Raw genomic sequence first — 21,553 nt, 5'->3', positions numbered from 1 at the left:
CACTGTGCCTTCCCCACCATCCCCCAGCCAACACAAATATGCTCCTTTTTTTACTGACCATGTTTTAAAGTGGCTGGAGCAGCACCCCCAGCACAGCCAGAGGTGACAGGCTGCTGTTCTCCACCATGCTCAGTTACAGAAGCAGGGCTGTGGCTACAGGAGAGGGTTTCTACTCCCAGATATCATTTATAGCACAACCATGGGCAAAACACTGAAATATTCAGCACTAGTTACTGCTAACTTGGTATTTTACTTTCCCAGCTTGTGTTATTTACATGACATTGGTAAAGCACTTCCAAATACCTGAATGTTTTCATCCCTGGGTGGTGGTTCATTGCCTCTTCTTCCCAAAGCATGGCACTAACAGCTGCCAGAAAAAGAGAAAACCAGCCTGTGGTGAATCAAACTGAGTCTGTGAGACACCATGAGGAATTTTGTTATTTTATGGGGAGCAGGCGATTCATGATGTTGATTGTCTGACCACAGCTTCAGGGACTGAGCTATGGCTCTGCCTGGGACTTTTCACCAATGAGCAAAACCAAAATGTGGCCTGAGCTGCCTCCCTGTGTTTTCCCGTGGTGTGGGACAGAGCTGATGCTGGTTATGGCCATCAAAGGGGGACACCAATCCCCTGTGCCAGGGATCACCTGGGGACAGAGTCCCTGGGGCAGCTCTGGCTCCTGTCTGAGGCCAGAGCTCACAGAGCACAAGGCAAACATGGTGCTGAACTTCACACCACCCATGGGCATTACACAGGACATTTACCTACATATTTACTGTTAACTGAGGGCTTATTATTCCAAATCTGTGTGCAAGATAGGCTCAGAGATTCAATACTTTCTATCAGAAACGCAAGCTCAGACCCTTGGAGAAGACATTCATCTCCCTGAAAACTGCATAAGAACCTGCCTGTGGCAGCATGTGCAATTCAGCAATTATTTACTGCTAACTCTACCTTTATTCCTATGATTTATCTATGCTCTGGGTTTGCATGGCAGAGCCTCAGGAGTGATAAAAGCCTCATACTAAAACCAGTAGCTGGAATTAAATTTTAAAATGTTCCCTCCGCTTTTAAGCCAAATCCATAGTTTCCCTTCCAACGTTGCATGGCAGGACTGTTAAATCAGAACTGCAATAACACAACACCAAGGACTCTCCGAGGAGCACCACCACCTTCATAAACTTTGGAAGGAGCAATCACCTCCACATTTATATGAAACCTGAATTCAGCACAAGCCAGATCAGATGAGAAACAGAGTCGTTTGAGGGAACAGTGTCACCTTTCACATTAAACTAAGGCATATCTTTCTTCGATAGCATCCAAAGCCATCACAGCCCCATACCTCATTTCATCCCATCAAAAATATGCCCATGAGAAGTGATGCTGAAAAGGCCTCGTGGCCAGCTCGTTCTGCACATACGGCCACGTCCTTCCCTAACCTCAGCCCCAGAACAGGTGGAAGGATTTCTTCTAGAGTTACTCCAGCTGAGCCCAGGCTGGCTGCAAACTCTTCTCCATCTGCAGCTCTTCGATGACACTCTAATGATTAAATATAAATTGAGACTCATGCCTGCTGTGAGCCGGGCAGGAGGTGTCCTGGGACATGGAGCACATCCCTCTGCAGTCAAGGACTTGCTGAAGGATTTATGGTGATTCCCTTTGTGAGGGACAGGCAGGGATAACGAAGTTGGATGGATGGCAAGAAGGTGCTTCTTGGTTAAAGGTCTTGCTACTGTCACTAAGGCCCTGACATCTGTGTCATGTGTCCTTCTGGGCTGCCAGCACTGATCACAACTCACACTATCTCTTCTTCTTCCAAGGAGGAAATGTCACCTCAGGTTTGACTTGCTCAGTCAGAACGCAGGGTAATTATCTTTGATAATAAATCCTGACCTGGGAAATGATCCACATGGTCTAACACCTTGGAGGGGAAGGGGAAGGTCCTGACAGACAGTGGAAAGGGTTGAGCACCAGACAGGGGTCTTCTTTGGAAAGCTGAGGATACACTGTCCTGGCATGCAAGGGTACCTGGCCAGTCAGTGATGGGACAGGGCAGGTGGAGGACAGAGCTGAACAGGAGGGAAAAGAGGTGGATGCCAAAACAGCAAACATTGCCTCTGCTTCCTCTGTCCAGGTCTGTGGGGGGATCAACTCTGTGGTCCCACCCAGTAGGTCACAATGCTGAGGTCAGGCTTAGAAAGCTACAAAAGTGTCCCAACCACACATCACTGTGGGCAATGACTGTCACCAGAACCACCAGCCACAACAAAATCCACTGTACAAAGTTTATACCTAAAATCAGGAACAGATGCCATGTGCAGCCCTTCCCCTGGCAACTCCATCTATGCCAGGATGAAGGTCCATTTTCCCACTGCTTGGGTGAAGAGCAAACACCCACACATGCAGTTACCCAAATTACAGAAATCCAAGTGCTAATTGATTCTGATGAAGGCTGCCTTAAGCGGGAATATGTGGCTGCCCCCGAATTAGAACTGTAGGTTCCCTTCCCTGGCTCTACACAAATACCACGTTCATTGCCTCCCTTGATTATCAGTCAGATTGTCCCTGACTGATGCCAGGATGGATGCTGGGCTCTCCAAGCAGTCGGTGCCAACAGCCTGGTGCCTTCAGAACAAGAACAAGGGATAAGTCAGGGAGAGACACAATGCCCAGCACAGCACAGTTAGAAGCAGCAAATAAAGCTCTACCTCTTCACACATTTGCAAAATAAAATATGTTTTCCCTCTCTGCTGTATTTATCTCTAACAGCTTCAAAGAGTGACAGAAGCAATCTGAAAACCACTGCAGGAAATTTCTGTTACCAACAAGACAGAATGTTCCTAAGGACATGGAATTTTTTCCTTAGCACAAGACCCCTAGGAAAAAAAGAAATGCAAGGAAAACAGATAACTAAACTTAAATTAATAACCAATAAATAAACACAATTAAAAGTTTGTGTGAGGCTTTGCTATAGCTGAAACTCTCACCTTTCTACCTCAGAAATTTATTAAATATGACACAAAAGCACAAAGGAGAAGGAAGAATAGTGTAGAAAGCAGGAATCCTGCTAGTAGTGGTGTTAACTTATCCAGACAGTGCCAGTAAGCGCAGCGATGGGAGCTTCTCCCCAGGCTCCCTGCACTGATCCCAATGCCCAGGAGATGGAGCAAACCTTCAGTCTTTATAGGGTTTCCTACAAATGGTATGGCATGGGATGGGCCATGGTGGAGGCTTCTCACCCACCCAGGAGCTGTAAACATTGCTGCTGCATTGCTCACACTTATGCTGAACAAGTTTTAAGATCACAAATGAAAAGCCAACAGAAACCTGCAAGAGTCACATCACATATTGAGTCACTTTGGCCAACAAGTTTTACCTAAATATACCGGGTTGAATTTTAAAGATTTGTGATCTTTAAAGGTTTGCCTGAGCTCAGGGATGGGGATCCTGGCCTAAGCCCTGTCCCTTTCCTGGTCCCTGCACTGCAGGAATGTCCTCCCACATCTCAAGAGTATTTCTGTTCAAAACAGCAGAGAAAAACAAGACAGCAATTAAAAACATGAGGCATGGCTTATTTTAGCTTAGTGCCCTAATGCCTTTTTAAGGATTCCTGGCAAGAACTGGGTTTTATTCTTCTTCATCCATCAACTAAAAGCATTTGGAAATGCTCCATTACACACAGATTTAAGTGGGGTTTTATTTCCCCTCCACACTCCCATCAGCAGCATCTGCCTTCTGAACAGAGAAATGTTTGTAAATTGAACCTTGTGGGTCTGGTGTTTCACCTTGTTCACCTCTTGGCTTTGCTCTGATCATACCCAATAAGAATTTTTAGATATTTCTTCACACTGGAAGAAGCAGGAAGGATTCCAGAGGAGCACCAGAGGCAGGGAGGCTCTTCTCTTCAACGCTGCGGGTCAGGCACTAGATGTCCTCAGTTATCCTGCTGAGGAAGGCTGTGGTCACACGGCAAAACACACAGATGAGGTCGGAATTCAAACAAAGCACAGGCAATTTGTATTTCAGCTGTGAACAAATAAGATAATGATTACAAGTATGTCTTTATTACCTCTTTAGCTGCATTACACACATCTGGTCTCTGGGAACACCGGTACATGTACATCAAAACATCGCTCCAGAAATGCAACAAAGCAAACTGGAGGTCTGCAAAAGGCAAAGTTAAGGGTCCTGGGGAACAACTGGCACAAGTCAGGTATCACCAGCATCACCAGATCCCTTGTTGGCAATGGGCAGGAGGTGCCAGGGGGATGTCGTGCCTTCCCTCTCCTTCCCAGTACCACTCGAGACTGACTCTGCAACATCTGAGAAAGAAAAATTGGAACTTATTTATTCCTCATCTGGGCCTCCTTCAGTCTGTACTTCCACCCTTCATAAAAGTGCCTAAGAACACAACTCTTGCAGGGCCAAGCATGCAGACAATGACAAAAGGGGTTCAAGTGCTGCAGCTGCCACCACTCCACTTCCATTTCCAGCTCCTCTGCAGCTCAGCTCCTGCTTACTGGAAATTGCAATCAGGCTCTGAACTCTGGCCATAGAGGTTTTATATCCAATATCCCCAAATATAGCAAACCATCCTCAACACCCTAACCCACCTCAAACTCCCATCTTCTCAACAATATCATCCAAAATCATCCTGGTCCTGTCCCATCAAGCAGGGAGGCCAGGCCAGGTGCCAGAGTTGTGCCAACACAGATGTGTCGAGCTGAGCTAAATCCTGACCACTGATGGAAAAGCCAACACAAAAATCAATGGCTACACCACTAAAATAAAGGAATGGAAACAATACTTTAAACGGGGCACAGACTTCTTTACACACCTCATTTCCTTTTTAAATGAAAAGGTTTCAAAGCAGGCTGACAAATAATTGCCAGCCTGCACTGATGCCATGAGCTCTGGGTAGGGAACTGGACTTTGAACCACTCAGCTTCTTGCTCAAAGCCCTGACAGTTTATAGCAGCCAGGAGTATGAGTCAATGAATGAAGAATTTGCAAACAGACAAACCACGAAAACTACTTGAAGAAACGGAAAAGTATGACAACATGGGGGTATTTTTATTGGGAACGCCTGCAAGTTCTTGTTAATACTTATTTTCACCAGCAACCTGGAAATAAGAATAAAGTTCAGTGGTGGTTGTGAAGTTTAAGGATGTCACAAAAAGTAAGGAATGACAATTAACTCTGGAGAGAGGAGAGCAAGACTGAATGATCTCAACTGCTGAGTGACCAGGGTGCAGAAGTACATCCAGAAGTCACTCTTACTGAAAGGTGGGTATCTCAGAGGGTACAAACTCAAAAGAGGACCAAGCAGATGAGCAACACAATCCCAAGAGCCATGTTCCAACTGGGAAAGGCTGTGACAATTTTTAGGTGCAAGGATAGACAAACAAGAAGTATTTTCAACAACATGAGGCCACCTCTGTCTCTTTTACCCCTGCCAGGCTGGGGCTGGGCAGCAGGTCCCAGGGATTGTGACCCTCCCATGTGGATGCTGAATGAGCCCAGCTTGGTTTCCCTCAGGACAGCTGATGGAGAGGCAGAAATTCTGACTTACAGATGTGTTTTGGGAGTCTCTGAAGTGTCCTGGGAAAAGCTTCCTTCAGATGAAGCCACCGACCCTCTGCACCCAACCTAACACCACAGGCCAAAAGAAATCACACCATGGGGATTTACTTTAAGGCCCTAAAATTAACACACACTGCAGTTTTCCAAGCACTCAAGGAGAAACAGGAGGAATGCTGACGTGGTTTTGGTAGCACACTTTTTAGTTTATTGACCTATACAAAATAATAGGTCTAAAAAATTCAGAAGTAGTAAAAGAATAAGCAAAAAGAGCTTTCGCATTTCTAGAAGGCTATACAAATATGCAAAACCAAGGAAATAAGTTATTTTTTATTTTGTTTTTGTTCGTTTAATTCCAAATCGCGACTCTAATAATACAAACGACTAAGTACCAGCTTAACAAGTGTGTCCTCCTGTATATATTACATGCTCTGGAATATTGGTAAAAAAACGTCAAAAAAGTTTATCAGAAACTTTTCTATTCACAATATGAACAAGGAGTAACTAACCCTTTGTATAAAAGAACAAAAGAGCACCATTTCTGGAATCCTGAAGCACAGTACAGCTGAGAAACGGGAGAGATTTTACCGTATGCAGACGAGTCATTGGGAATCTCGCAGGATAACCCATGCCAATTTGTTCCTACAGGTGGATGATGTGAGGTAGGTTTATCCCTCTTCAATCAAGACTGCAGTCACGTTTTTTTTTCCCCCTACACAAACGGTTTTGTGAAAATGCTGTTCCGTCACTTAGTGACTTCGCAACGCACCTGGCAGTTCAGATGGCTGGCGGTACAACCCTAATGCCCCTCATTTTAAGGCACCCACTTGGCTGTTTGTGTTTGCATCCACCTTCAAATACTGGCCATTACTATCAAATTGTTCCCTGTGTGATCACTGGAGCTCCCCACCGTGGATCCTCGATCCACTGTGACAGAGTAACACGGAATTGTCACCCGATGAACAGGGGTCACCATGCAGCCACTGTGAAAATTTGCCTAGTTCTCCACACAGTTGTACCATGGAAAGGTCATTAAATGTGTCGTTATTAATGATGCTTTATCATAGAAGAGAGAGTTCAAAGTTTACTGCTTCTGTTTCCAAAATCCACAATCGCCTACAGTTTTACACGACATATTGTGTCAGCAAGTTTTCTTTCCAGAACTTGCTTGTGGTGCTAACAAACACTCTTAACAACACCTCAAAAATTAGATAAACTCAATCAAACCTCCATAACAAAAAAAAACCCCAGCCTTCCTTCAACTAATGTTCCAATACTGATTCAGTCACCCTTTGCCTCACTCACACACACAGTATCTATCCTTCATAAGCCTATGAAAGTCCTTCCAGGTCATCATAAGCCATGGCAGAATAAATTTTCATTTTCTTCTTCTTTCAGACACCAGAATTGTGCTCCTAGAATTCCCGGTTTTTCCACTACAGTCTTCTTTTCACATTTTTTTTTTTTCCTCTGAGGTTTGCCTTCGACATCTTTCAATCTTCCCAAAAAGTGCTTGCTAAATATAAATACTTCAACCAAGTGCTGCATCTAGTCACAGATGAACTGTGGCTTGCCCTGGCTCGTGTGGGCCGTCCGGATTCACAAAGAAACGCCATTCACGGTAAGACTTCTGTCAGTTTGCTACAGTCCCTCTTAATGCTGATTTTAATCTTTCCCAGCAAAAACAGCCTGCTTCCTCTTTTTGTTCAGTTTGGGAGTTCCACCCGAGATCCGCCTCGGAGTCACAGCGTTTTGTGCAAGGCACGCGGGGGCAGGAATGTGGGGCCGCGGGTGGGCTACACGAGCGTCCCGGGCTTGGAGTCCTCGTGCCAGAACAACCTCTGCTCACTGCTGGGCAAGTCTCCTTCCAACTGATCCTCGTCATCAGCACCCAGCTGGCTCGGCTCCGTGTACGTTCTGTAAGACAGACAACGGCACCAGGGATCAGCTGAGGGTCTTCCCCGGCCCCCCAAATTCATGCACCTCCCTTGGGCTCAAAGCAATGGTGGTTATTGTGAGTTCACCTCGCTGTAATTTGGGTCCAAACACCACCCCGGTTTTTGTGCCGTAATTCGTAAAATTTGCGTGCAACAGGCACCTCAGCTGATCAACACTGTCGCAGGATCACGGAGTGGCTTGGGTTGGAAGGGACCTTAAAGATCATCTTGTTCCAACCCCCTGCCCTGGGCAGGGACACCTTCCACTAGAGCAGGTTCCAAGCTCAATCCAGCCTGGCCTTGAGCACTGTCAAGACCATTGAACATCCTGATTGCTTGTTTGCCATGATCACATTAAAGCAGAAAATAAAACAGATGAACAGTCAGACAAGTGGTTCAGAATATTGAAAATTAATAGCTAATAAACTTTATTTAGATCAAGCTGCCAGTATAAGCCAAATTTTCAAACCCCAATTATAGGAAATTAAGAAATTAGTAGGAACTGTATTTTTAAACACTGTTGCTGTAGATATTTTAAATCACTGCAATAAAACAGCCCATAGCATTTCACTCAGAAAAAAAAAAGGATCTAGTAGCAGCTTTTACATATTCTCTTACACTTTCATTTATTTTAAAACAAACAAAATTAAAAATTCAGTATTTTCACACAAGTCTGTCTGGCAGCCAGCACAAACTGCAACCCACAAAGCAGGAGGCACACGTGGGGGTGGGGTACTTACTATGGCTGGCTCCACTTTGCATAAGTGTATTTAAATGTGATGGCATTTGTGGGGGCAGAGTCACTCCCCAGGGCAGGAGCTCTCTGTCCTCATTGCCAACAGACAGCCTACTACAGTGGGGAGGGAAATATGAAAATGCCAAGTAGAAACAGCGAGAGAGTTGCAGGAATTCCTGCAAGGCCCGAGCAGACCCTGGGCTCCCTGCAGCCCTTGGGAAAGCCCTCATGAGCAGGGGGGCTCTGCAAGCAGCAGCAGGTTCTCCCAGCTCCTGGGTCCAGCTCTGCCAAGGGAGATGCACTTGGCAGAGGTGGAATTGCCTTTGAATGCAAGCACTAAGATATGAGGCTGCAGAGAGCTGCTTCCTCTCCTTGTTTTTCCAAAAGTTCATCAGCATAAGCACTACAGCTTCAGAAACCCAGCAGGACTGTGTGCTGCCAAACTGCTGATGGGGTGCAGGAGAGACCCCCCCAACACAAGGAGTGAGAGGGACTGGGCTCAGTGGGTGCTCTGCCCATAACATTGCTCAGAGCATCAGTCACCAGGGAGTGTGAGATCTGTGATGGTCCAGCACCAGCCAGATGAAAAGCCTGTGCAACCAATGAGTTCATCCTTCACTATGACTGCTCCCTCCTTCCTTGAGAGTCAGTGGTACAGTTAGTGATGGTACAGCTGATCTACTCCACACAGAGAAAACCTGCTCTCAAGATGCCAGTTTTACAAGTACTCTTCATCCTGGCTCTTTGAAATAAAGCTGATTTTCTCAGAAGTTTTAAGAGCCTGTGAAATGCAGGAGGAAGGGCAGAAAACCCAGACATACTCTACTCACCTGCTCTGCAAAGGAAGGTTGCCATAAACATTCCCATAACAGCTGGCATAAGAGGAATGAGACAACGTATCGTAGTCTGAAAGTCCCAGTGCAACCGGGTTTCTCCAGTTCCCAGCAGTGTTTGTAGAAGATGCTGTAAGTTAAAAAAAAAAAAAAAAAATTACAACAAATTAGATGTTTCTCCAGCTAAATCAGTTGAGACAAACAAGACAATTCTCATCAGTGATCTCTATGGGTTTTTGCAGGACACTCATGCAGACAGTGCAAACACAAAACAGGGAGGAAATTACAGATGGTGTCCTGAAGCCAGGGAATCTCTTTAGAAAGACTTTCTGACCCATTCTGTGGTGTCCATTGGACTGTGTTTTGGAAGCCATCACAGCCACTGCATTTAAATGGCATGAAGTTTTGCACATTGCTTCTAGTTGGTAAATACACCTCTTTGAAATACATTTGGCTCTTTGTACCTCTCTGGATTACTGAGCTTACAAAGAGCAAAAGGTAGTTTTTACCCTTAGGAGAAGGCAACAATCAAGACTTTCTTCCCAAGAACGGAACAAGATCTTACTCAGTTCCTCATCCACCTTTCAAGACAGAGCTCTAGCCTGGCTTTAACTCTGACTTCATTTAGGCAGCAAAGTGAGGCAGAACTGAATGCACAGCAGGGACTTACAAAAACACTCAGCACAGATGAATTCAGACATTACCTGAAGAGAAAGACGACACCCGACTGCTCGGAGAGCACGGCGTCTGCAGACCAGCAAAGCCCAAACTCCTCTGAGATCCTCTGTCAGACTCAAAGCCTGCCTGCAGGCTGTGACCCTGCTCCTTCTGGCTGGAGGCACGTTGGTACCAACCACGGAGATGCTCTGCTACTAAGGCCTTGTGAATGTTTTTGGTTATGTGCTCCGTTTTGGCAACCTGCTTCCTGGGAAGCCGTAGGGTTGCGTAGGGGTTGTGTGGTACTCTGTCCACTTCGTCCTCGTGGAAAGCCCTGAATTCCCTGTAACGGTCGTATCCGTAGTGTGCGGATGAGCGGTAGGAGGGATTGACGCTGTACTGTCCCTCCGTGTCACTCTCATAGACATACCCTCCGTTGTAATAGACGTCGGGCTCGGTGTACGGGGAATATCCAGAAATATAGTAATTAGAGGAAGGTTGCTCCTGATTTTTGTGGTAGACACCATTGCGGACATCCTTATGGGCGAGGTTTGGCATACTCCCTGAATTTGCGGCGGAAATATTATGTTTCTTTGACCGTCTTCGACCCCTGGTCCTGTTGTCGAGTGTCTGAGTAGTGTAATACGGATTGGGAGTGGGTGTCACGCAGTAATACTCTGCACTTGACTGGCTAGTGTAGGATGATCCGTCGTCGAGGATCTCTGTGCTGCTGCTTCGCTGGGACTTGGAGAGGGTGAAGGCTGACTTTTCAGCGGGAGTCTCGGAGAGCAGGTGGGTTTGGGATTCCAGACTTCCGCTGCGCTGCCGGCAGTGGTGTGGGGAAACATCTGGCCTGAAACAACACAGATGTTGGTTGGCGAAAGGCAGCCACACAACCATACACACAGAGCTGGAGAGAGCATGCATGGACATGTCAGCTGCCTCCCGATCCAAGCACAGTATGAACCCAGCCTTATCTTTCCTCACAGAATATCTGCACTGCAAGAAACTCAGTTTGGCTGAGTTTTTTTATTTGCTGCAACACTAGGAGATCTCTCACATAATAATCTGTCACAGTGAGCAAGGTTAATCTGTCACAGGGGTACACACAGCGAAGGTCACAAACACACATTTAGTAATGATTTACAGGAGGGTTCCCTCAGTTTTTAAGCAGGTAAAGCCTACACAAGTAACGAGATAGGAGGAGAACATGGAGAGGTGGGATTCCTGTGGCTCCATCTCCCAAAGCTGCATTACCCCAAACAAACCAACCCTGGCCTCTTGATAACACTGGAAGATTCACAGCATGCCTCCTTCCCCAGCGTGGATTCTCAGCTGTCTAATAACACCTGTGAGGCCACATTGCAGCTCTCTTCCCACAGTAATGGCACTAACTTGCACTTTGAGAGCCTGACCCCATACAGCAGGGAAAGCTGTATGGCAAAGGACCCTTCACCCTGTTAACACCATTCGCTTTTATTTTTCTGCTGCCTAAGACGGACACAGCACTCAAAGCAAAGGCCCCTTACTGTAAGTGGTTGCTGCTGTAGGCATTTCGTGTGAGCACAGGGGTTGTGGGCATGCTCCTCCCCCCGTGGGGCTGGGGCGGCCGGTCCAGTGTCCGGTAAGGGCTGCTGTGGGTCGAGAGCACGTCCCTGTAACAGGAGACAACCCCGTTTAGGTTAAACACAAGTTGTACCACGCTGAGTATGAGCTCCAAAGTCTCGGAGATAAAAAAAAAAAAGAAAGGCAGAGCAAACAGGGAAGGGCATAACTGGATGTGCTTCCCTGTGTAAAGAACAAAGTTGTTAAAAAGGAAGAAAAAATTCAACCCCTTCTTGGTCCTCACAGGATGGCTGAAAGGAAAAGCTGCTGCCAGAGGGCAGAAGCATGAAGGAGAAGGGACAGAGCAGGCAACAGAGAAGCAAAGGAATCGAGTTTGAAAATGAAGCATATCACAGCTAAATAGTTACATCTGGGTATAATTTGACTTTTGCACCTCCCAGGGAGGAGTGTTCTACAGTGGCAGGGGCTGGGCAGGGGCAGGATGGAGCTCATGCCAGCAGGTTCTCCACATGCACTGCAGCAGCAGCAAGATGTGCCTACCTGGAGTGTCTGGTTTCCAAGAGCTGCTCGTTTATGGATGACTTTCTGAGATGAATTCTCTCCACCCCGAGGGACTTTGGTGGAGGAAGTCTTGGAGAAAGCTGTGCAGAGCTGGGTCTCTGTGCTGCCACAGGAAGCGATTCACTGACTGTTGGAAAGGAATACGTACTTTGTTAGCAAAATCCTTGGTGGTTTTGCCCTGTATACAAATCCATGGCCCCTAAGGAGAAGTACTTTGCACTCTAGAGACAAGGGCAGAAGCTGTGGGTCTAGAAAGGCTCTCTTGCCTGCACTGAGCTCTCTTGCATGTGGACAGGACATTGTGGAGGCTCCTACAGATCTCAGCACCACTGACTGCTACAGAGATTACACCCAGCTTGGGGCTGTGCCAGATCACAAAACAGAACTTCCTTGGAAAAACTCTGTTTGTAGAGCAATCCTTTCAAGGGCCAAGAAGGCAAGCTTAGCCTCTGCAAAGACCAGTTCCCGTCCCTCACCTTCCAACTCTTACTTGAAAATGACATTTTAAGAATTAGTTTTGAAATAAAACCTAAAAGGGACTGACTTCAAAAGCGACTGAATGAGCAAAGACAACTGACAGACAAATTTGGCTGAAGGCAACTGGGAAGATGCTGGTTTGATCCTTGTTCTCACTTTGCTTAGGGCACAACTCAGGTCCTGACAGAGCCAACAGGAAACTCCAACTAATACATATAAATGCAGGTCGAGCATCACAGAGAACATGTTCACAAGCCTGGCTCTACTTCTACTTGTACAAGCAGGAATCAGGTGTAACTCCATTTTAAAACACCAGATGGGTTGTACCAGTGTAAAACTGGAACAAAGTGGGATCAGAATCAGGCCCCAACTGAAAAGTGAGTAATAATTTAGATAATGTTTGTCCCCAAATGATGATTAGCCAGTTTAAGGGAGAGGCAAGCCAAGATCTTTCCACCTGGTGGAACAGGGCGTGAGTATATGTCTATGGGTGTGTGTGTGAAATGAGTAAGCTGAGCAAACACCAACCCAAGCAAGATGCAAGCTCACTAGGGAACAGATAAATGTAAACAGTGTTAATATCTGTGACTATTCTACTTTTCTGTAAGTTTTATAGTAGCTGTGAGGACAGAAGGGCTGTCCCTCCAAGCTTCTAAAGTCCTTCACCTCTTATCCAGTTCTGGCCAGGTCCTAGGGATCTAGTATTTGACATTCACAGTGCCCTCAGCTTGCAAGTTGGTCGTGTTAAAACCAACTTCCTTCTCTAAAGATGACTCAGATCAGCTTACAGAGCAGAAACTTTCAAGAACTAACCCATTAAGAGAAAAGACATTCCTGATAAGCTGTTATTCCTCTGCTACAAAGTAATTTATCAATGAAAGCCACCAATATCACAGAATCATAGAATGATTCGTGCTGGAAGGGACCTTAAAGATCATCTAGTTCCAAACCCCTGACACAGGCAGGGACATTTCCACCTAGACCAGGTCACTCAAAACCCCATCTAACCTTCCCATCCTTCCAGGGATGGGAAATGCTAAAGGACATTAAGTCAAAGGAATGACTCTGAATGAACACACTCCATAGGAAGAAAAGGATAAGCATCATACCATCATCATAGGTGGTTGTGTCAGACAGGGAGCTGCTCTCAGATGGAATTATATCATCTGTGAATGAAAACAAACACTTTAAGCATAGGAGGCCCAACACCAACTTCAAAATATCCTAATACAGTTTATTTTCTACAGTTTCAGAGCCAGCTACTATCTGTAATGATGCAATCCATATGCTTTAGCCCCACAGCCTGAAGACAGTCCTGCTTCGTGTCATCCCCTTGTGTCTTTGCTGCAGCTCAGCAAGCGACCCAGGCAACTATCAAAGGAGATTTTTTTTCATCTGCAGCAGGAATCAGGCCAAGATTTACAAGGGTGTTTTCCACCCAACTTCCAACAGATCTCACAGGGTGTTTTGGAGATCAGGAACCTACACAGACATGTAGATCTTGGCTGTTAGCATCTAATCTCCTCCAGGTACACCTGAAACCCCACCAGGTAGGTACAAAAAGCCTTTTGAAATTTGGCATTTGTTTTTGAATGTTTCATCAGCAGATTCTGTTTCAATTAAATTAATATCAATCCAGAATAATTCCACTGATTTCCATCAAGTTATTGCAAATTCCAGCAACACAGAAAGCAGGAACTGTTGCATGGACATACAAATTTTTCCTTTCTTTTACATTTTATTATTTATTCAAAGCACTTTACAAGGCACCTGCCTGTCCTCTCACCTTGATACTACACACTGCACCTCACTGAGAAACAGCCTGTCCTTGCTAAGGTTTGGAGCAGACCAGCAGCAGCAGAGAAATTAGGCTGCACTAGAGATAATTAGCCCATAGAAGAATCTGTTGCTAGGCTGTTTCTGGCAAGATTCAGCACTGGTGGGATGAACTTCCATGCATGAGAGAAAGGAAGCAACAAAAGATGACAGTGGCATGCAGTCTATGACACCTGGCTCTCCCAACAGCCATCAGGAGCACAGGCAATATAAGCTGCTTCCCTGCTGTCACAATTTGCTGTGAGGAAAGGTCTGGTTACAAGAATTTGGTAAAGAGAGCAGCTGTTCAAGAACAGCAAAAATCAGGGCTGGCCCCTGCCCTGGAGGGACTTGTCAGACCACCGAGGATGGGCTGCAGCTCTCTCTGCAACCTGACACTGGGAAAAAGCTTCAGGGGAGCGGATTCATGTGGATTTGACCATGGGGTGGTAAAGATGGAACTGGGCCCAGTGCGGGGAGGGAAGAAAACCTGCCCAGGAAAAGAAAAAAGCTAAAGCCTAAAGCTACACTGCTGGTTTCAGGTGGGGTCTGCAGTGCTGACATATTCAGATATGCTGCTGAGTTTAAGTCCCAAATCCATGCAATTCCCTGCAAAAGGGGAAGAAACTCTGGGCTGCAGAGGAAGTGAAGGAAAGAGAAAGTGGAACATGGGGAGCAGTCCAGTATTTTCTTCACCTCCTATCCCTTGGGGCTGGGAGGAAAAGAGCTATTGTTTGATTCAATAAATCAATGGTACTATGTAACACATTATTTCCAACGAGTCATCCCCCAAACTCACAGACACAAGTGACTCATCACTGCTCAGCCTTCTGAAAGCTGTACCTTGAGCCTGAGAGTACCGCTGGTGATGGTGACAAGTTCACACACAAAATCAATTATTGAAGCAGACAACAGCTCTGCTTCAGGTAAACAAATACACAGTGCAAGAGCCTGGAACTGGAAGGGATGCAGCTGCTTATTGCTGGGTAAGTATTCACTGTCTTGCAGTCCCTTAACTCCTGGGAGACCCTCCGAGACACAGAATCTGGTCCCTTCTGGCTGTACCCACCTTCTCAGGGAGCAAACAAGGATGTCACGTACTAAATGATGGCATAAATGCATAAGGACCAACTCCCAAGTTGCTTGTTTGCACAACAGGACAGAAAGCTGCCAGCAAAAACAGCAGCAACCTGGATGGATGCTGCCTCACTGGGCTCTCGCTGCTCACTGCCCTTCCTGCTCGTTACCACACACCACACGTCGCAGGTAATACAGGACCTTTCACAATCAGCATCCACACTGGTGAGCAAGAGACTGGAAAAACAGATGTTTCCTTCCTCTCTGTCAATCAGGAACTAGCTGGGCCACATTAAATAGAGATCATCAGCCTTTCAGAGTAAGCACCTTGTGATGATGGACAGCCCAGTCCTGCCACGGTGTGTGATGGGTAAGGATCCAAACTAAGCCCTCAACAAGAATGGGACATGGCAAAGGGTTCCCCAACAGACATCTGGCATGGGAGAAGGGTCTCTTCCAGGGAAAACACAGACTGGGAACAGGTCATGTCTCAAGGGCCAGTAAGAGGGTACCAACATAAACAGCAGAAAAACCTTGCATTTTCTTTCCCACCCTGTAATTCCCAGGAAAAATCTCACTGACCTCACAAAACAGCATTTCCTCTCAGACAAGGGGGGATGAAATAAATGAATTAAACATTAGCAATTATCCCTATATATTTTCCATGACTGGGAGAAGTAATACATGACCTAAAATTGTTAATAACTATATAGACTAGAAGAGTCACAATATCCCTGAGTTTCTACTACTCCCAAAATCCTTCAATTGGCTTGGATACTAGCAGGTTTCCTCACATTATCCTATGAAGCAGAAAGAACCTTACCTCCCTTAGGAAAATCACATTTTCAGAATGGAGGAGCCAAGGGTATCTGCTTTCACCATGCTCATCACTGGCAAACGGATTTCGTAAAAAATCTGTTTGCTACTATTTACATTCATCAACTCCTGAACTTCACTTATGTCTTCCAGGAAATCAGCAATCTCGAATCAAGAAACAATGTCTTTGATCCTTATTTCCTGGATCCTGCAGAAAAATTTGCCCGCTCTATTTTTGCTCAAACTGGAGTGTTGTGGGAGGGAAGGGGGAGAGATTTTGCACTTGGCAGCTCAGACGAGCAGCTGCACTCAATACACCAGGAATTCAGGCACCAGAAAAGCTTCATCCAAGCTGTTCCTGCCAGCCTTCTTGTGTACAGCACCTTCAGTCCATACCTGGTGCTTGAACTTGTCTGCACTTGTTCCTAAAACTGTGGCTTGCTCTGCCCCCAGCCTACAGCAGTGCACTGAGCGTATCAGATGCAGCAATTGCATCTTTTATTTTCTTATCTAACTGCCTTGGAGAAGATAAAAACCATATAGAGAAGATGTAAACAAAGCTTCTAAGTAAGCCAAATTATTTCCCCCCCCCTCCTGTTTTCATCAGAACACGGGGAATTCTCCTGCTTACCTGGTAGAGCAAGAGTTGATTTCTGGGTTGGTTTTTTGCCACACTTGATTCTATATTCATTTATAGAATTTTCTATCTCTTGCAGCTTTTTTACAGCATCAGCATACTCTTGCTTCCTTTTCTTCTTCACATTTTTGCAGAGGTCTGGCTCACTGGCCAGTTTCTTTGCAGCTTCCACCAGCTTCTGGTGTATGATAAAATTGCTCTCCAAGTCCTGCAAAGTAGGATCCTGCAAATTTGTGATATGAGTTACTTCCTCATACTCCAGGTAGAAATTATCAATGAAGGTTATTAAATAGAACATCTGTTTTTGTGGTAATAAAGTGAAATCTTGAGCACAAAATACAGAAACACCAAAGTTTATACACAAGAAAAATCTCAGCATATGAAACTCTTAGATCTTATTTCTATGACTAGTGTAAGATTATGAGATCTCTTGGGCAAGATCCAAAGTTCTCAAGCCTGGGTGACATAACATGGATACTTAAATTCAAGTTTAGGCTGCTAAACCTCCTGCTACGAGACCAACCCTGAAAACATCTGTTCAAAATCTCTCTCCACTTTGGAGAAAATAAAAATGGAAATCTGTATCACCATACCTACGTAACAGGGAGTTGGAGGCTTTAATTAATTGTTTGTAAACTGCTTTGAGAAGCTCAGATGAAAGGCACTGCAGAAGCGCTAAGCAACACGTTATTAAATCTGGTCAGCAGGATTTTGGTTTAATAGCATTTAAGCAGTCACATAAAATCACTTTGCTGCAGACATGGAACACACCAGCCCTGCCAGCCAGGGAAGCAAGTTTCTGGTGAAAGACAGATGCCAAGTGCCCCACACCTACTTACTGCTTGGATGATACAGCTTGTTAACAAATCTCACAAGGGATGAGGGGGAATGATGTGCATCCAGAAACTGTAAATATCTGAATTACCATATCGCCCGAGTCAGTCTCTGCCAGCAAAGTTCATTTTAGCTTCTTGAGCAACACACAGAGGTTTTACTTAGGTGGAACCTGCATTAAGCTAGAGATAAAACTCCTCCTCCTGTCACCTGTCACACAACTATGCTCACAAACAGATGATTTTGCAAGGGGGACAGTGCACACCCCTGCCACCTTCTGGGTTCAAACACAATCTCAACGCAACGCAAGTCAATGTTCCAGAAAAGCTCAGAGCCATGGGCTGCCAAATTGCATTATGCACCTGCTCTCCTCTAATTAGCAGCAAAATGTCCATTAAAATTCATGCAGCATGGACAAATCAGAGGTTCAGGTTGGGAGAACTTAAGGCCTTTTCAAACAGCCAATTTCCTGGTCATTTCAAAGGCAAAAGAAGGGCAGCACCCATCTAAATTTCCCTCTCTATGCAAGTGACTGTCCCAGCTGCCTCCTCTTAAACACCCAGGGAAGAGCTGGATTATTTACAAGTGGCTTTGGCCACTGGTCTGGCCACCCCACCCGTGCTGTGAAAACAAAGTGCCACGCTCACCTCTTCACTTGGGAGCAGGTTGTCATCCAGCTTGAAGGCTGTGCCAACACGTCTTCTGACCTGGGGAGGTTCCTCTCCAGCACTCAGAGGATACTCCTTGGGCATCTTGCCCGTCAGCTCCTGGGGAACAGAGAGGGTCCAGGTAAAGTCCAGCAGGAGAGAAGGGCTCCCACCCACCCGACCCCAGCGTAAGGTGCAGTTCTCTCACCGCCTCTCGCAGGCAGATTTTCTTCAGCTCCTCAACTTTCTGAAGCAGTTTTTCCTGAAGGAGTTTCTCTTTCCTCTTTAGTTCCATAATTTTCTCCTTCTTTTGTTCTTCACTGACCTCTGAATCTTGAGAGCCTAAAAAACACACTCTGTATAAGAGGATTTCCAGGTAAAAGCCATTTTTATCATCTGCTAGTCTCCATTTTAATACACACAAGCCCCATTGTACTTGGCTACCTCACATTTGCACACAGTATTACCTGATGAGATCAAACTGCCATTGCTGGCCATGATAAGCTGGTTCTTGGCCTCCAGTGTCACCAGCTTTGAAACTTTTGGTGTTCCCATCTCTGTCAGGTCCATGGCGATATCATCCAAACTTCTGGCTGAAGGAATTTTTGCCTGAAGGAGTTAAAAAAAAAAAATCCAGCCTCATTGAGTTACCTCTAATTAACTTCAGAACATGGGATCATACAAGATGACGTTTCACACCTCATCTACCGCAAAATTAAGGGCTAAAGAAACAGCATCAGTCCTGCCATCCCTCTCTCCTCTGCCCCAAAACCTGAACCAATCTCCCAGCTCAAAAATCTCTTTGCTATTTGCACCGTGTTCAAAACAAACACAGGAAGGAGACAAAAGAAAAAGCAGATTAAACACCCAGACGTGGGAATTCCCTCTTCTGTAATTATACTTCCACAGCCCTTAATTGCAGGAGGCTAAAATGGATCGAATAGCAATACTGTCACTAATAGACTGCAAAAAGAGCTGACAAAAACAATTTGTAGTTTTTCTCTGGAGAGTAGCTCATTTGTGGAAAAACATACACCAAAGTATATACAGGAAAGGTGTTGAAACTCATGTCCTCAGTAAAATGCCTTATAACTTACTTTGCTTTGCTTTCTGTCCAAGTAAAACTGGTGTTGACTGATTGCCATCACCCAGATGGACTTGATCAGGGAAGTGTTTGCATACCAGGTCTGCACTACCAGTCCACTCTGACCAAAGGTCCTTCTTGACACCGAAATTCTGAGGAGGTGAAAACAAATGCAATTTCATGACAGGTCTTTAAAGTCCCAAATGCCTCTCTCTTAACCGGGCAAGGCTCAGCCTTTGGAGATGCAAAAACTCAGATTTCCTCCTCCCCATCACCCAGTGCTGCCGTGAATTTGGCCACGACAAACAGTCCTCCCTCTGCTCCACAAACTCCCCCAGTGGCCACCACAGGCAGTCTGAGAGGACACCCAGAGCTGTAACACATCAACAGTCTCTCCAGCTTGCCCGTTATGACCGTGACCTTCCCTCTGCAACATCCCAGCACTGCTCTTTACCCACAGCCCGGATCCAGCCCCTGCCAAATGCCGGATCAGGATCAGTCCTAAAGCCCAAAGTAAACTCAGAGACACCTCCCAGCCCATTCACCAACACCAGATGATGAATCCCCATTCTGGGTAAAGATTCATCCTGCTGGCAGAACTGCCTCCTCCAGCCTTACCTGCGGGGATCGTGTACTTCCACAGCAAACTTCTTCTCACGGAAATAGAGATTTTCCAGCTGTTTCCATTGAAATAGCTAGGAGAATTGGGAGAGAGAAGCAGAACACCATCAGTAAAAAATAACCAGACCTCTCTCTCCCCAAGGTGATATTATCTCAGCAAATTACAATTCCTGTGTATACTCTATGGCATGAACTGAGCAATAAAAATATCCATTAAAAGAAGCACATAAATATAAATATGAAGGATGTCCCTCCAGTAATTTCACACTCTTACAGACAATGCATTGCAAATTGGGGATTTTGCCAGTGACAACACCCGTTTCCACCAATACCACATTTCATTTCACTCCTAGAAGTTCCCAGAAGTCTTATGAGGGCAGATCAAGTCCTTTTGTCTCTGATCAAAACCAAAAATCTCTTTACAAAGTAATTGCACAGACACCTATGGTCCTTCAGTCAGAACATCCCAAGGGAATGGCAGCAGCTTGGGAAAACCAAGACCTTGCTCTTCTGAAGACAGTGTGTGAGAGATCCAGAGTGACCTTCTGGAGCAGGGGTATACCATGTACAGAGAGAGAGCGGCCACAGGCGGAAGCCACCCCCCAGCACACACATCTGTCAGAAAATTACATATTTCCTGCAAAGTACCAGCTGGGAGAAGAGATCAAAGGCAGTCAGGGCTTGACAGCTGCACCCGTGGGATCAGAATTTCATATGAATCTGCTCTCCCTTTGCACCAGCACCAGCCACCCTCTAGGGATGATCCATCAGGGGCTGCATCTTCTCAGCCCAGCCTTGGCCAAGCTGTTCCCTGGCCCCTCAGTGCAGGTCTGGGCAGCACCACCTCCTGCCCCTCTCCAGCAGTGCCAGGGTGCCTGGGCAGACACGGGGTCTGTGTGGGTGTCCCCAGGGATGTCCCCTGAGGATGATGGGGTGCACAGGTGCAGCAGCACACTATAGTTTACATCCAGCTGCTTTCCAGAGCTACAGCCCACAAGGAGGTACCGGAGGTACTTCCATCCAGACTGGGCAGGCAGGGACAGCATCCAGTTACAAATCAACCTCCAACACCAGCAATCCAGCCAAGGCACCCAGACCCTCACAGTGACTCCCTCCTTCCTCACTGGAGTTTTTCCAAAGCCTCCAAGGGTGCAGCCACCACACCAGAAACCCCCAGGACACACAACATTCCCGCTGACCTCTGCCAAAACCTGACTTGCTATGCTCCCTCCCACTACAGAAGCACTTCAAGTTTGTAAAAAGCATGTTCCACTGTGCTGCATCTGAAACATTCTTCACACAATGAAGCATAGCCCAGTGCATGTGCTTGGGGGGAAAAGTGGCTCTTTCAGCAGTCTTTCCCTCTGTTCAATGGAAGGTTTCCTTTCTAGGACTACAACTGAGTACTGAAACATGCTATAGGAAAAGTGAAGCAAGTGGAAATGCAATTTACTTAAATTAATAAATCAGGTTCCAGAAGATTGTGGAAGTTTTACTCTGCTGCTTCAGTAAGTTCATCTTACAGCCCCCTCTGCCCAATCACGCTGCTCTCGGAAGTGCCTCTTTACAATTTGGCACCAGACTTTTAAACAAATACATTTTAAAAGATACAAAAGGAAACAGCCCAAGCATTATGTCAGGACATTGAGCAACAGCGCCCGTGGGTGCTCCAGC

The 21,553-nt window shown here is 45.9% G+C and overlaps 1 protein-coding gene across 2 annotated transcripts in view; it reads right to left on the bottom strand.

Annotated features, from left to right (window-relative positions):
* Positions 1 to 5,763: 5,763 nt before the first annotated feature.
* Positions 5,764 to 21,553, bottom strand: part of FRMD4B (FERM domain containing 4B) — an 82,776-nt gene continuing 66,986 nt past the window's right edge. For both annotated transcript variants that reach the window (XM_064667210.1, XM_064667211.1), the window contains 12 exons: positions 19,877 to 19,953; positions 19,272 to 19,410; positions 18,642 to 18,783; positions 18,383 to 18,516; positions 18,175 to 18,294; positions 16,688 to 16,916; positions 13,458 to 13,514; positions 11,851 to 11,998; positions 11,274 to 11,399; positions 9,792 to 10,597; positions 9,085 to 9,217; positions 5,764 to 7,498 (listed from right to left, as the gene is read on the bottom strand). In XM_064667210.1, the coding sequence (XP_064523280.1) occupies positions 7,378 to 7,498; positions 9,085 to 9,217; positions 9,792 to 10,597; positions 11,274 to 11,399; positions 11,851 to 11,998; positions 13,458 to 13,514; positions 16,688 to 16,916; positions 18,175 to 18,294; positions 18,383 to 18,516; positions 18,642 to 18,783; positions 19,272 to 19,410; positions 19,877 to 19,953 (2,232 nt within the window). In that variant the 3' untranslated portion in view covers positions 5,764 to 7,377. The remainder of the gene's footprint in view (positions 7,499 to 9,084; positions 9,218 to 9,791; positions 10,598 to 11,273; positions 11,400 to 11,850; positions 11,999 to 13,457; positions 13,515 to 16,687; positions 16,917 to 18,174; positions 18,295 to 18,382; positions 18,517 to 18,641; positions 18,784 to 19,271; positions 19,411 to 19,876; positions 19,954 to 21,553) is intronic.

Source organism: Pseudopipra pipra, chromosome 11, assembly GCF_036250125.1.
Source record: "Pseudopipra pipra isolate bDixPip1 chromosome 11, bDixPip1.hap1, whole genome shotgun sequence".
Taxonomy (NCBI): domain Eukaryota; kingdom Metazoa; phylum Chordata; class Aves; order Passeriformes; family Pipridae; genus Pseudopipra; species Pseudopipra pipra.
The sequence above is the reverse complement of the archived record's forward strand: the minus strand, read 5'-3'. Positions and strand labels throughout refer to the sequence as shown.